The sequence below is a fragment of the Aythya fuligula genome, chromosome 3 (genome assembly GCF_009819795.1).
Source record: "Aythya fuligula isolate bAytFul2 chromosome 3, bAytFul2.pri, whole genome shotgun sequence".
In the NCBI taxonomy this organism is placed as follows: Eukaryota; Metazoa; Chordata; class Aves; order Anseriformes; family Anatidae; genus Aythya; species Aythya fuligula.
In genome coordinates this window covers 7,728,349-7,744,451 of record NC_045561.1, presented here as the reverse complement: position 1 = coordinate 7,744,451, position 16,103 = coordinate 7,728,349, and the positions used below count along the sequence as shown (strand labels likewise).

Genomic DNA, 16,103 nt, shown 5'->3' with positions numbered 1-16,103 from the left:
ATCTCCATAGAGAGAAATTAAGGAAGTGAGTGGAAGAAAGAACCTGCCATTTTACAAGCCCTTTGCCATGCTTATTCCATGAAAGAGTGAATTTATACAAATGTTTCTAAGAAGGCAACACTGAAAAGCATGTTTTTTGAATGGAAGGTTAACACTGTTACTTTTCCAAATACTTTTCCAAAGAAAATGTCGTTTTCAAATTTGGGTACTTGCAAACCCATAAGAATTATTTATGTCTTTCACTCACTACATAGTACAGCACCCATATAGTCACTTACTGTTGTATTTTAGAGAAATTTTACTGTCTCTGACAACTCAGCTTCTTTGTTAGAACATTTCTGAAGTGTTGTACCCTTCACTGCCACAGTCTCTGCTAGTGCAAATCAGTGTAGCTCTACTTCACTTCATCAGACTAGAATAAGTATATCCTCTGAAGATGCAGATTGATATGCATGCCACTTTTTGTTTTAGCAACCTGAAAAGCCTGCTTCATATTTTTTGAAGGAATTTATAGAAATATCTTCAACTACAGAATGACATCAATGTCACAATAAAAATAAAAAATAATAAATAAAGAAATGCAAAAAATGACAGTACCTCAATGTATTATTTAACATAAAAGTGAAAATGAACTCCGGGTATTAAAAAAAATTTATTAAGATTTTTATCCATGAAAGATTGGTACTACAATCAATGTAACCATTTAATCAGTCAAGTATGTCTGTTATGGGCAGGCACAACATTACAAAAGAGGCAAGTACAATGCCCGATTAAGCAAATACAGTCTGAATATCTATTCATCCACTATTTCTGAAAACAGAATTATCAAATATCCACCAGGGAAAAAGATGAACTAATTTAGTTTCTCTTTGGCATACTTATCAGGACAATGAATTAATTACAAAAGTATTCTATTGCTGCCAGTGCTGTGAAGAAAAAAGTACTGAATGGAAGATTGTATGTCAGAACTCACTTTTAGGACTCAGGCGTCTGGCTAACGTATCAGAACTGGTGACAAAAGACAGTTCAGCTGCCAATGCTTCACGAGGCAGACAAGGATTACATTGTTTTATACTGCAGTTTTGTTGAAGGTATAAAAAAGAATTACAGTAAATTTATGCACAGTACATACAAATTACACACAGTTATATAAATACCCATGCTGTGGCTGGACTTTAGGAAGTTGCTTTATCGATAAGAAAGCTAGTATCAGACCTCCCAACATCCATTCAATACACATTGCACTTCGCATCCAGTAATATGTTCATTTCTGTACCTCTCTCAAAAATAGATTTAAAACAGAAGCGAAGAATAATATTGAATCTTTCCATAAACTTTGTTTTCTTATTTACATTGTAATATTCCATTATACATAAAGACTGCATTACGATACATTATCTTTATATAGCTTTTTGTAATACATACAGCTTGAAGCTATTAACATCTTAGTTTGGGAACAGAGATATGACCTATAAGATTATTTAAAACAAATTTAGCTTTTATTCTGCTTTAGTTTGTTTCACTGAAACCACTCTTTGACAAAAAAATTCCTCCTTATTGGGGAGGAAAAAAACAACCCATGTTTAAACCATCACTGGATTTCCTTAAACCACTGAGAAACTTAGAAACCATAATCATTTTTGCATAATTATACAGCCACTTCAAAGGCCTGTTACTTTTAAATTTAGAACATGAATGACAATTGTGACCACATCTTTAAATTAATTTTTTTTTGAACTTTCAGATATTTTTCAAACATAAAACAATGAAAACACAATCATTAATCATACATAATCTTTGTACAACTGGGAAGAGCTCCTATTTTATTAGGGAAAAAATGAACATGCACACACCCCCATTCACAGAGTGAGAACATAAACTACAGCAGCACTTGTCTCAAGTTATGGTGCACATGGTTGCAATACGTGGTATAAAACAGGAGTAGAATTTCCAACATCTGTTAAAACACACAAAAAAAAAAAACTTATTGTACAAAAAGTCATTCACATTCTTTGCAATGAAGTGAGGAATCAGCTGTTTAGCTTTCTGGACTCTCCAGTCGGCAAACCCCTCCTTCTATTGCCACGGACTGTCCTGCCACGGCTCCAGGAGGAAGTCTTGAAATGTGAGTCTGTGGAAAAGCCAAGAGAGTGTTATCAAATAGGAAGAAAGGCAAAGTTATACAGGACACAGAGCAAGCTTGTAAATATCAAACAATTAATCTGTTTAATTACTGCAGTCTGAAGGGCGAATTACAAAGCAACTTCAAAAGTTATAAGCAACTTAGATTCTTTTTTATTTTGTTTGTGCTAATGTTTAACACATGAAGAGAAGGACCATGACAGATGTGTAGAAAAGGTAAACTGGATAACCCAGTCCACTGAGAATAGAAGAAAAGATAACTCATCATAAAAAGAAAAGAAAAATAACTGTGGTCTTCCGTGGTTTATTAGCTTATTCCTTATGAAGATTCAAAGAAATTTAGTACTGCATACAGAAATATGCTTTACAGAAGCCCAAGACACAATAAAATATTTGACAGAGATACACTTGCACCTTAGAGCATAAGCCAAGTGCAGTGATGAAAACGACAAAAAAAAATATCTCTGCATAAAATACCTACTGGTCCCCCTAAAACACAAACAAACAAACACAAAAGCCTCCTCTAGAGTGTTTGTTGTCCATTGTCAAATAAAAGGACACAAAGAGCAATGTGCCTCTGTCAATAAACATCTTTCTATGGAGAAGTTTGAAGTTTTAAAAGCAGTTCTTTAGATGGTTCTGTAATATTTCAGCAAAAAAAAAAAATGGGCATACATGCATGTGCATATAGCAATTTAGCTTACAACACTGCTGTAATTCAGTGACACTAAAAATCTGTTAAAAATCCTTTCTATTCTGTGGTACATCTTGTTACTGATGGGCGAAAGTATTCACCTATTAAAAGATATTTTGATTTATTCTTAAAAGTAATGACGACAGTCTTTTTTTCCTGTGCATGTTTTTGGACTGTGGAAACTGCTTCTATTTCCATTTACACTGTTGATTTTGAGCTACAGCAGAGTCTTTTTCAGATATATTGATGTCTTTCATATAGAGCCAAGGGCTAAACCAGTGTGTATCCAAACCAGCAAGGAGTCAGCAGCATGTTTCTACAGACTTTGCTGTTTCCAGGTTTCAGAGCTGCTGAGTGGATTCCGGTAAAACACTACAAAGAGCCTTAGTGAAAGTCTAAAATGCAATGGCGCTGATAACAGCATTTCCCTGGGCTTGAGGCAGAAAGTGTCATCAGCTAGAGCTACTCCCTAGCCACCCCTCCCACCAAAGCAGAAGCACTTCATTCCCCTTGTGAGTAACACCTTTCATCAAGTGATTCGTTAAAGCCCAAACAACTTAATGCTTAAACAATTATCAAACGACCCCTACTATGATATCAAGCTCTCAACAATGAAATTGCTGGCATGAGAAATTACAGCTTCCTTTAGGTGCAGCCAACTACATCTTTACGTTTTTGTGTGTACATTATCCCATTTAAAAGACTGAAGTGCTGCAAAATGTATAACTCGCAGTGAGGCAATGGGTTGCCAGGGGTTGGACTAGATGACCTTTAAGGATTCCTTCCAAACCATTCCATGGTTCTAAGATGTAAAAGTTCCCTAAGAGTAACTTCCACCAATTCAACAGGAAGTTTTTTGAGGCTGTAACCACAACTCATTGCATCACAGAGACTTTTTGTATTTCAGAAGCAGCTTCTTTCAATTCCTTTCTTGATAAGGGTATCCTCGTGTCTGCTCTTAGGTGGTCTTGTTTTCAGTTAAATTACAGAATGAGATTTAATTAAAAACATTTAAACGTTTTCATTTTACTGCTAAAACTTTGATCTCTGGCCTTCCTGCTTGATATATGAACATCTTCCTACTTTCTGAACAATTTTGGTTATGACCGTGATTTACCACTTCAAGAAGAAAAGATTCCTTTCAAATCTCTTAGTTTCCCCCAAATGTTATTGACAATTTTTTTTTAAGAGGCTATTTCCTAAGTTTAAAAGGAGAGAGAGACATAGAGAGAAAGATGAAAAAAAAGAAAAAAGGGTATTTTTGATTTCAAGAGCAAAAGACCCAAGACATTTTTCCAGGTCTGTGAAGTTTTGTGACTGAACAGTGGGATAGGAGGACAGTGTACAAACAACGTTGTTGGAAGGGCACTATACCAATCTTTCCTCAGTGGAAGAATGCCTCTGAGATACTGAAGTGAGATACTAAGATCAAAGCAAACCTGTGGGCCAGTCTAAATCAAGCATCATTTGTAAATGAGAATATTTACACAGTGATCAGTCAGATTTATATGCAGACCATAGCAACACACCAATAAAAAGCTTGGGGGCCTGAAGATGATGCCAGGAGACATAAGGACTCATAACGAAAATGTAAGAAGTATTAGCACTATCATGATTATTATGAATCTTATAATCATTTTTTTTCCCTTACAAATATAACCTACTTTATTTAAATTCGATTTCTCACTGAAATTATGAATTAATCTTTTGCACAGGCTTGATTTAACCCACAACCCAAAGTTAAATGCCTAGCACGCACTTACATAACTGCAGGAGCAAAATGTGAGACTTCATTGAATCCACCTGGATTTACAGATCATGCTACTCAAAAGTTAGCTGAGCATAATATCCTAGTAAGATCTTGAGCAAGGGAAGGAAAAAAGACCAAGAGAGGATAAACAGATATTTAATATCTGTCAATACATCATCAAGTAGCTATGCTAAAATAGCTGTCCAAAACACATTTCCTATTAAAAAAAAAAAAAAAGAAAGAACACCACATTTTGTATACAAAGAAAAACAAGTTTTCCATAAAAAAGGAGCAAAACCAAAACAAAAAAAAACAACACTACTTACTAGCACACGTACATTTCCATTTACAGAAACATCCAAACCACATATTAACAAAACCTTTCTTAAATCTTTTACTTGAATCCTGTTTATTTGCACTTTGTACAACGAAGCAAATAAAGATGCTGTCTTACACTGACTACTGCTTCTTATTTCCACCAATGTCTGCCTTAGGTAGAACAAAATCCACACAGATATGAGAGTATTTAAAATATGTTTACTAATAAGTAATATCAAAGGGTAGTATTGCCATATCGGGACAACCTCAGATAAACTCCCAAGTGATTTCTTACAACTCTATCTCCCTTGTTCCTAGCCATAAAAATGAACTCTAGTAAATAAAAAGAAACATCAAAGAATGTTTAAGATTTTCAAAATGCAACCACAGAACTTATTTGTACTGTTTGCTACATTTTTATGCCTCAACATCATATTTTATATTAAGTCCAGAGTGTACAGTGGATTGGATTTAGATTGAAAAATATATAAAAACCAAAAACACTGGAAAGCTTTTAATTTTTTAAATTTGATTAGTCCATCAGCTTTAAAAATTGAATGAACCTACGTCTAGGGGAAATTGCACCTGGAATATACAAATAGGAAAAGAAAAAAAAAATTGGAATTAATCCTCCACTAAGCTTCACAGAAGTTTCTCCTTGAGGAAACAGTATGCTAAGGAAAGGTAAGTCAAGAATGACAGGGCTATGCAGATCTTTAGTTCTATAAATAGAAATTTTACTGTCCCTGAGAATATTTTGAGTTTCTTTGTTTTCCTAGCAAAAAGTGAGGTTGGTGACACCTAGTAGGAACACAGATTCTGACAGAATGGACTAAGAAACCACATCATCTTTGATACAGATCTTTGTCTGTAGCTTAGGGGGGAAAAACTCATGCCCACTATTAAAAATGAAAATAAACAAATGTTAGATGAAGTACCTGATTTTGCTGTTTTCCCCCCACCTATACAGCACAACCAAGCTAACCAGCCTTCAGACACTGGTTCTTGCTGTGTGTACTTGTCATCAAAAACATAACAAAACAAAAATTAATCCCTCTTTCCCTCCTAACTAAACCAAAGCCAAGGAGCAACTAACTCCCACAACCCCAGACACAGTCAAAACTTACTGTCTCTCAGTCCCTTTTGATCTGCACTGGAAAGCTTCCCACTGCCCTGCAAGTCCAAAACTAATTGGTCACCCTGCCCTGGAACAAGTGCTAACTGCTACAGGGATTTCATCTTTTCATCAAAAACATTTGAGTTTTTTTTTGTTGTTGTTGTTACGTATTTTTAGTATATTTTTTTAATACTAAAAGTTGTGCCAAGACTTTCTTTACTTCATGTCTCTCAGATAAAGTTTCTGACACAACTTAGGGCCAACTAATATCAAAAACTTGTTTTTTTTTTAGTCTTTAAAGAGCTAGTCTCCTCCTTTTATTCACATAAAAGTAGGAGTTTGTCACAACAGCTTCATTTTTTTCATTAAAAGCATAGATACAGTGTAGAATTAATATAATGCTTAAGCCAAAAGACAGACAGCACTGCATGAGAAAACTGAAGTCAACCAAATACTGCCAAGAGAACAGAGCACAACTACCAGATGGCAGCACATTCAGTTCTTAAGCAAGTCAAGGGAGTACTTCATGTGTTTAGCCTTCTTATTACATGCTCAGGATGTGCTTTGGACAGAATAATGTATAAAACAAACTTTTTCCATTCATTACACTATTGAGATGAAATATAATGAAACAGAGACTGAGGACATCATGTACTTAATTAAATTGCTTTCTACCATCTTACTCCTTAAACAAAAGGAGTACCAAACCCATATATCTGTTAGAAACTCAGAATTACTCAGATGTCTACAAGCTTTCTAGCTGGGTATACACTTCCACCATGAAAACCATTTGCACCCACTCTTGATCTCTTCTCTAGGCAGTAATAGCCCATTCTGGTGGCACCAGCCATCCTCTGCTGCTCCGTCTCCTGGGAGGCTCTCCTCCATCACAGTCTGAATGCATGCCTGCCATCTGACAGGAGAGGATGCCCTGAAAAATACTGGCACCTGCTGCTATCACAATATCCCACACACAGCTCTCTCTTGGCAGGAAAAAAAAAATAATGGGGCGGGAGGTGCTCCAGAAGGACTGTCCCTGTGGGCAAGACAGTCATACTGATGGCGTGCTTCTGGCTCTCAGGTACTCGTTGTAATGGTCCTACACACAGGTTTCTTAGGAAGCTAACAGTTTTCCAAGCTAAAATTCATTCTGTGGGTTAAATACATTAATATACACAATTGGTGCATCTAAAAAATTTAGTGTAATGCATTAGAAACAAATGAAATTTTCAGAAAGATGAAAACTAAAGTATTTTAAACTCTTCGTATCATTCATACACGTTTCATCTAAAGCTATGTACCAACCCATCATCTGTTCAGCTCACCTCTCCAGGCAATTGTACAGGTATTTAGAATACTGCCATACATGTACATGTATGTTTTAAGACATGATCTTTACTATTCTGAATTGCAGGTGCTAAGTCAGGTCATTATATTTATATTTGCATACCTGGATACATAATCTCCTCTGCTCTGCGATATAACAGCCAAATCTGAGGAAAGTTCCAGAACTTCTGGCTTTATGTAAGAACTCAACCCAATAAATTGAACTTATCTTCCCATCTCAAAGTCCATAATTTCCGTGAAGCTCTGTAAGCCAAATATTTTAACTGGTATCTCAGCACTGAAGGTTATTTCCAACAAGTATAAATACCTTATTTTTATGAGAGAACTGGATGCTCTACTGTATGCAGAGTTATTTTCAAGTAAAAATTTCTGAACGATTCCCTAGTCTCCAGACAAGAGTGCAGATTAAAGAAAAAAAAAAAAAAAGGATAACAGTGACATATACTTTTCCTGTCTCATGAAGTTAAAAGACCGTCTCTGTAGCCTGAAATGAATGACCAAATTATTTGCCTTAGTATTTCTGTTAACTAAACAGGTTTGTTAAATCTTTCCACTAATTTTCAAATTAATATTTGGATTCTTCCAAGATGTATTTCTTCACCCAATGAGCACTGGATAGCTGCCCTTCTCCTCACAAAAGGCTTTCACAAACCTTTTATTCACATGTAAAACACAGCTTATCATCAGAAAACTTGACAACAATCACTACAATTGGTGTTTGTCATAAATATTAGTTTAACACCATAGAGGGAAGTAATTTTTGCTAAATTTTACAGTGTTAGCAAAGTCATATAAATCTGATTATAATGCTTAATCTCAACAAGAAGATTGAATTGGAAACGGTCTCCCCATCCACTATGTTTCTTCATACTGGAACATGAAATTAGCTGTCAAAGATAAAGTTTCTGTTTGCATATTACAACCACATTTGGTGTAGACTTCAGTTGCTGCTAATGTGTGTTTCCAAACACAGCAACACACAACACTCTCCTCTACAGTTCCCCCCATCTTGCAAAGCAACTTGAATTTGGTTCATTAGAAAATGGAAAGAATGGCATACATAGTTTTGCAACATTAAAACCTGCTACAACATACAGCTTACTAATTCATGAACTGAATATGTGCCAAAGAAAGATTTAAACTGGCAACTGAATCTGGACGACATTCAATATTACAGCTAGATTTTTAGAAACTAGTTGTCTAGCTCATCTAGCTATTAGAAATACTGAAATGTAAAAAGTTGAACTACAACAATATCTCAAAAGCATTGCAGTATTTGCAATAATTGCAGAAGTAAGTGACAATTATACATAGATCACATATTAACTCATCATATCCCTGCTAAGAACCATACTGAGCTGACAAATTATTTCAAATCCTTATGGATAACATAGCACCAGAACTGCATATTGTTGGTATTGAGATTGGAATTTTCACTTGAAAGAAAGCGCCTGGTCTCGAAACACTACTGAAAAAAACAGTGAGGAAGTCCCTATTTTCAAGCAAAAATATCATCCACCACCAACTGCTCTAAATCACTAAGATAATACAAGAAATTTGGGGTATCCAGGAAAAAAAGAAGTCCTGTGGCACATGCCACTCACTTCTACTTTGTGGGCACAAAATGCTGTGGGCCCCATGTGTGCAAATACACTGCAGACCCTGCCAGGGCTACAAGGGCTCCTGTTTGATTATGCAAAAATATACGGTGTTATATCAAAGAAATACTGCCTGCCCATAACCAGAATCTTCAAGAGATGCAGTTTATATGTGTGCTTATGTTACTGGAAAATGTTGTATTGTCACTTGAGACTGAAGAACTTATCCTTTGCAGCATTCTAGGATCAAAGCAGACAAAGAATAAGATACAAAGACTGCAGCAGCTCAGAGGAGTCAAGTAATTTGTAATTATCCACAAACCTCCTTTCCTTCCTGTTCTCCATTTACATCTCAAATGCAGTGGCAACTGCTAAAATAGAATATATCCATCACTGAAGCTCATTGAAGCTGAGAGTCCCTGCCTAAGTTGTAGCAATAGGTGGTATAGGTTAGTTCCAAGAAGTATACTTTAAAAAGTCAAAGTTTGTTTCCTTCCACATCCAGTGTATGACAAACAATGGGGCTGAATGATTATGAAGCTGCTAGTGCTGAAAGGGATGACAAAACAGAGTACAATGTTGAACCAGCAAGCATGTGCTTTGATGAGCTACTTGCGGCAGTGCTGTAAGGGTTCCAGGGACCAGAAGGAGGTCAGATGCAGCTACTCTGCAGGTAGCAAAGATGACATTACTGCCACTGTCAGTGCTGGAGGAGCTGAAATACTTTCACTCTGAGGGAGAGCTAAAGTCAAGTAACAGAGGACACAACCAGAGATGAGTGCATCAGCAGTCAGGTGTGAACTTAGCTCATCTGGCAAGCCTTCACACTATTGTTAAATTTCAACCAAATTTTAAACCAGCGTTTCAACAGGAAGCAATGACTTCTCCAGAAAACTGGTTTCCAACAAAAAGGACCGGACGCCTTTCCGCAAAGCACGCTTTAAATCGAACAAGTATTAGTCAGTGCAAAACTGTTCTCCAGATCTTGCAGGCTCAGCCACTTCATGCATTCAGGCTGGCACGTGAGCATACAAGCAGTCTTGTTTGGAGGTGAGCGGGCTGGCTGCAGAGCCCAGCCGTTCCCAAATCGGAAGGAAATAAACTCCTGTTGCAAGGCTGCCTCCAGATCAGTACTTGGAGAGCTCACAGCGCTAAAAGCCAGAGGCACCAGCAGGTCAGGACGTACAAAACATTTCAAGCCTCTGATCCCGCTTTCCTGCCTCACTTTTCTTTTAGGGACTTGTTGATAGTTAAATGGTTGAGTATGTTTCTGCCTCTCAAGTGTACCAGTTTCTGTAGGTGAGCTGGTATCCAGCTGGTCAGAGTGCAGTGTCTTGCCTTGTAAGAAAGACCTCTGCTACCTCTTAGCATCAAATTCACAATGACCATTTTCTAGATACTATTATGAAACACATTAGCCTCCAATGCACAAAGAAACACACCAAGACTATACAGCAGGACCTTTTTTTTCTTAAGTACATACCCAGTTATATAATTATGATTCTAATAGTAGTCTAATTCATAACACTAGGCACTTAAAAACCTTCTCACTTTCTAAAAGCCTTGCTGTGACAATATCTGCTTTCATGTTCATTAAATTGAAACAGCCCAAAATCAGCCACCGTGACAATCCCTTGGTTTAAGAATAAAACTTGAGTCCTAAACTGATGAAAGAAACAAGAACTGAAGCTCTTTCCCCCCCTACATAAACAGGAAAGCAACATGCTTCCCTACAAGCTGCAGCCTGATGATTTTGCTATGGTACTCATAAACAAGTGATATTTTATGCTTTTATGAATTCTTCTACCCTTATTTTTTCATGGCAAGCACTCAAAATTAACTGTTCCAAAACAGTTATTCTATTAAAGAAAATAAAAAAGATTTATTTTTTTTTAACTTACAATACATTGTGTTCTATTTCAAGCCCAGTTTTCCATCTATAACTTAGCCCTAGTTGTAGCAGAATAAAATTCCAGCTTTTATGACAGAAGACTCTTTTTGATCAATAGAAGTCAGCAGCAAAAGCATTTGTGGTTTTTCTCTGGAAAGCATTTGTGGCCACAGACTCAAAGGAGGAAGAAAGGGAGGGGGATTAACTCTTCAATGAAGGTCAAAAACATAATTTAAAAGTGAACCAAGAGGAGCAGCTGTGTCTGTCAGCGCAATCAAGATTACCAGCTGGAGAATTTACCAGCAGTATGAAAACAATGCACACCAGATGTCAAATGTTGCAACTGTGAGTAGGAAAACATCTCTGGGCATGGCACTGTCATGCTAGTACTCATTACCAGACAGATTTCATATTTAGCATTTATTCATTAATTAGACAGACACTACCAGGAACAAACAGAGTATTTCCTTGGACACAGCTTTGGAGCGTTATAATGCAAGCAAGAAGCAGGTGTGCACTCTGTAATAATTTAATACTGTGCATTCTAGAAATCCTCCTTCCTTCACTGTGAACTCCATACCGTGACTTCTGCATTAACCGATGAATACTAGCACATCCACAGCTGAGCTTGAATGAGCTTTACTTAGTTCAGTCTGAGCTTTTAGTTTGAGTTTAGATTCTTTTCCAAGAAAATCTAAAATATATATTAAGAAAACAAGTAAAAACATGTCCTGTTCCATACGCAGCTGGAAGGAACTTGACATATGCTGTGAAAGAGAGTACTTTAACACCTCTACCAGCATTACCTTCACCAGCTTTTTATCTCCTTCTCCTTCTAGGGCATTTTTGTATTTTTTTTTCTATACATTTTTCTCCTCAAAGTAACACATCTGTTCCCAATGCTACAACCAGCATGTTACACCACTTTTGGTGTGTAAAATTATCTGATGTCAATTTCCTTCTTTTGTATTTCTTTTTTATATTTCTCTCACAAATGAAATACAGCTTCCTTCCCCTGCCCGCCTCCCCATCCCCCCCCCCCAAAAAAAAAGACAGAGAAAGATTTTGTTTTTATAGTCCTCTCCCTCCATCACAGTAGCTGCCTTCTCCCTTCAGTACTGTATTTGCCTAAGCATAGGTGGCTCTCATCCTTCTTGGTTAACCTCTACTATTTGACATTAAAGACTTTCCTAGTTCCCATTGCTAAACTCAGTTTTAATATATTATTTCTCTCATTCAAAAAAAAAAAAAAAAGTAAATAGTCCCCAAGAAACTGAAAACACGGATGTTAACATCCAGATTGTATATAACAGAGGCTGTTCTAGGAACTAGCTCCAAGTTTGTTTTATATCCTCTCCCTTCTTCTTTGATGATGTTGCAATTCTGTTATCTGAAGGAAGAAACACCCACAGAAAAACAGTGTACCGCCCTAGATAAGGAGTGTAACTGAATGAAGCTGGATAAAATTATTCAAATACAATTACCGACAGCAGAAGGAATGACAATATGTTTGTGACACCTTTTCCTGACATAATACATATGTTAGCATAGGTTTCTTAACTGCTGCAATTAAGGAAGGGGAATCAGAAAGGCCCAATCAATAAATACATTTAATTTCTTCTGCACCTGTTACTTTTTCCCTTCTCTTCAAGATAGAATTTTTATGTATTTTGTTATTTAAATTCTCCTTAACTTCTGCACCCATTCTACTGTATTACAACCTATTCCTCATGGCTTACCTTAGCTTTGCCATCCTGTGCAGACATATATCCTACACACATGCTCTCTGTTGTATGGCTCCACAGAAATTCCACTATAAAGGAAAATGCAAGAAGTCATAAAAATGCATTTTTTAAAAAAATATAAGATGTAATTTAACAAGACTGGAATCTTGAGAAAAAAAAATTAGCTTAAAATAAAGACAGAGAAAGGAGAAAGAAATGAACAGGGTCTTACAAAACTCAAAGAATAAAAACTACTTACCAGAATAATTTAATCTCAAAAGAAAAGAAACAGCTACCAACCAAACAAGATTTTCCTGTAGTCACACACTGCAGAACTAATACCCAGGATGAGAAAGTTACTTCAACAATAAGAAGCCTCCAAGATGAGAAATATAAAAGTTGTGAATGAAGTTAAAAGATACGATTAACTTCTAAAGCAGAGGCTGGTTCCACCCATAAAGTAGAAGCAGATATAAATTGCATTTGCTTGCCTTGAACTCAGACACAAGCCCTCTACAAAGTGTAAGCTCAGATGGTGTACAAGGATTCTGTAGAATTGTAAGACTATCCAAAAATAACCTGTATCAAGCATTTTTTCACAGAAATTAGCATAAATACATGCAAACACCAAGGGGTAAACAGAGATTTGTGGTACAGTGGATACAGGAAAGCATGCAGAATTAGTGAACTCTGCAAGACAGAACTGAAGACATACAAAGATGCCTGGTGAAAGAGAAATAATCCTGCAGAAGCAGCAGGAGAGACGTTGGATGGAACCAGAATAATCCTGCACAATAAGCAAGAAAGATGCCTGGCAAACTCAGAGCAGGACCTGATCCTGAAAGTATACTGAATGATATCAAGAGCAGATACTATCACCCCTTCGCTTTGGGGAGAGAGTAAGGAGCATGAAACACCAAAGGTAAGAGAAGAAAGAAGAGAAGAAATCAGCCTGTTTTGTTCTTGGCCTCCACATCAATGCACTTTCAAATCTGATCACCTTGACCTCCAGCACCAGCTATATACAGCATCAGCTCCGTGGTACCATGTACTCACAGCTAATGTAGAATACAAACGTTACAAACAGTTCTGCGTTTGTAGCAATAGTGATTTAGAAAACTAAACTCTGGTAACGTGTACCCTTATAGCATGTTAATCAAGCAATGTGTTGTTCTGAAATTTAAAAGTGGTCTGATTTATCAGTCTTAAACAGCCCTGTGCAGTGATCTTTAATTCCCTGATGCATACATGCACTCCTACAAAGTTCAGACAAAGAACACATTATTCGTATTAGTTCTCATCTAATGGAGTTCTATAAATTACCACCAAGTATTTTTCTTGCTTTATTCACAGACATTTTTCTTTCCTGTCATGAAGTCCATAATTTGGATGAGGGAAAGAGTTGTTCATCAGAATTTAGGGTATATACTGTAAGGAGTTAAAAATTGCACTGAAGTAAAAATTTTTCTCTTGGATTACAAGAGTAGTCTTACAAGAATTAAATATGATACCATGAAAAGCTTTTTTCACGTATTTTATTACTGAAAGACTTTCACATACTGTAAAAAGCATGATTAAATGATTTTTAAAGCTCCTTCGTTGCTATTCCTCACGGTCCTTTAATATGATTGACGAAGGTCATAGCATGCCGAGCATGCTTATCCTTTGAACCATTTTTCCTTGCATAGCAATTAACCCTCAGCAGAAGATCAAAGTTTGGACAATCCCAGCAGACTGGAAGATTCTGACAGATGTGCAGATATCACCATAAAAGAAAAATGAACTTTGTTTAGGTATGCGATTCGCTCCCCTGTAGTAGATTTGTGACTGATATTGCCAAAGGCTAGTCAAAAACTTGCAGTGACACATATTCAGTGCAATGTAACTGCGTTTGATGACGCCTACCCCTCCCTAACACCCTAATGGTTCAACAGCTGATAAAAGCATTTTTTTTCAGACAAAATTTATTTTATCTTTTAATTTTGAGAAGTTGAGTAACAGTTCAGGTCAAATACCCTCAAAATACTTCTTTGCCTTTGATAACTCTAGGCATTTTTTTTTTTTTTTTTAAGTTAAGAATTTTTTTCCTTCTACATTGTCCACCAAAAATACCATATACTAGCATGCAATGTGATTATTGCTAACTAATAAAAGTAATGGAACTACAATAAAAATCCTAAATTACATACTTGCTCTGAGGACATTTCCAACATTTTCAACTATTTAATAAATCACTTTCTTGCAAATGGTTTCAATAGTTTCAAAAACATAAAAAGATCATCCCTGTAACAGAGACAAACGATTTTTTTATTCTATACACCAAACTGTTCAGTATCACACAACTTATCTTCAGTCCAAACAACACATATGCTACACATACTCAATTACAGATTAACTCAGCATATATTATAAGGCAGAAAATTTCTGCACTAAAGAAAAAACATGTTTAGAATAAGCCGTGCTGCAAGAATCTTATTTCAGTGGAAAGAAAAAGAACAATCAAGTCTTTATTTACAATCATGGGGAATTTTCTTTGTAAATTTTTGAGGAAAATCTTCTTTAATAGGAACATGTTTTCTTACATGTAAGTCAAATATTAAATAAATAGAAAACATTACTCTCCTTTCCATACATAAGAAATTCATGGCTAAGCTGATCTTATTTGTTCTTGTTTAATCAAACTTGTATTTTCATTTTCTTAACTCCTTTTTAGTGGTAGAATTTATGTGCTGGGATACTTTCCACTAGATCAATAATGTCACAATTATTCCATTCTTAAATTTTAAAATTGTAAATCAAACTTACAACATTCTTTCTATTTTTAGCAACTCCATGTCCTGCTTCAGGAGTCAGCATGAGACCATCTTGGCTTTCAAATAGTTGAAATACAATAGTAGGATAATTGTTAAATGCTATTTAATAGTCTTCTTCAAAAAGACACGCTATTCAAGTAATAACTCCAAAAATATAACATTAAAAAGCTATTTTCTGGGGAGCGATACAATCAGGCTCAAGTTGAGTGACAAAGTAGTACTCAGTATCTCATGTACACAAAGTCTTGTAACGCAAACCAGCAAGGCATAATACAAGAATAACGTTGAATTAACGCACGCATTACCTTGTGTAACTGTATTAACTTGTGGCTTTTAAACTATGGCAAACAGTAATTTTTATTTCAGCTATTACCTTGAGTTAGCACCAACCTAAAGTAAAAATGAGTAAAACTTCTTACCTAGTAAAGTTGGCTTTTCCTGTGACGATTCAGTCTCTGCTGAACACCTGCAAGACCGAAGAACTATCACACCTCCAAGTACACCATCTTCATTGGCTAGAAAAGGTGAGCCTGGGCAAAATTGTTGTGGAGAATTATTTGCAGTAGGATTAGTTTCTTGGATATTTTGTTATTTGACGTTCCTCTTTAATTTTATCAGTAAGGGTTGAAAACACTGTCAGGTCATCCAGTGCTTTTACAAAAGCAGCAGTTTAATTTTTCTAGCATTTCTAATGAGTAGCTTTCTAAAA

At 36.1% G+C, this 16,103-nt stretch overlaps 1 protein-coding gene across 5 annotated transcripts in view; it reads right to left on the bottom strand.

Annotated features, from left to right (window-relative positions):
• Positions 1–639: 639 nt before the first annotated feature.
• The window catches only part of TASP1 (taspase 1), an 80,596-nt gene continuing 65,132 nt past the window's right edge, over positions 640–16,103 (bottom strand). For 2 of the 5 annotated variants that reach the window (XM_032184905.1, XM_032184906.1), the window contains exons 11-13: positions 15,814–15,924; positions 12,597–12,670; positions 640–2,131 (exon numbers count right to left, since the gene is read on the bottom strand). In XM_032184905.1, coding sequence (XP_032040796.1) covers positions 2,039–2,131; positions 12,597–12,670; positions 15,814–15,924 — 278 coding nt within the window. In that variant the 3' untranslated portion in view covers positions 640–2,038. Of the gene's footprint in view, positions 2,132–12,596; positions 12,671–15,813; positions 15,925–16,103 lie in introns of those variants that run through there. The other 3 variants (XM_032184907.1, XM_032184908.1, XM_032184909.1) reach the window with 2 other exon arrangements.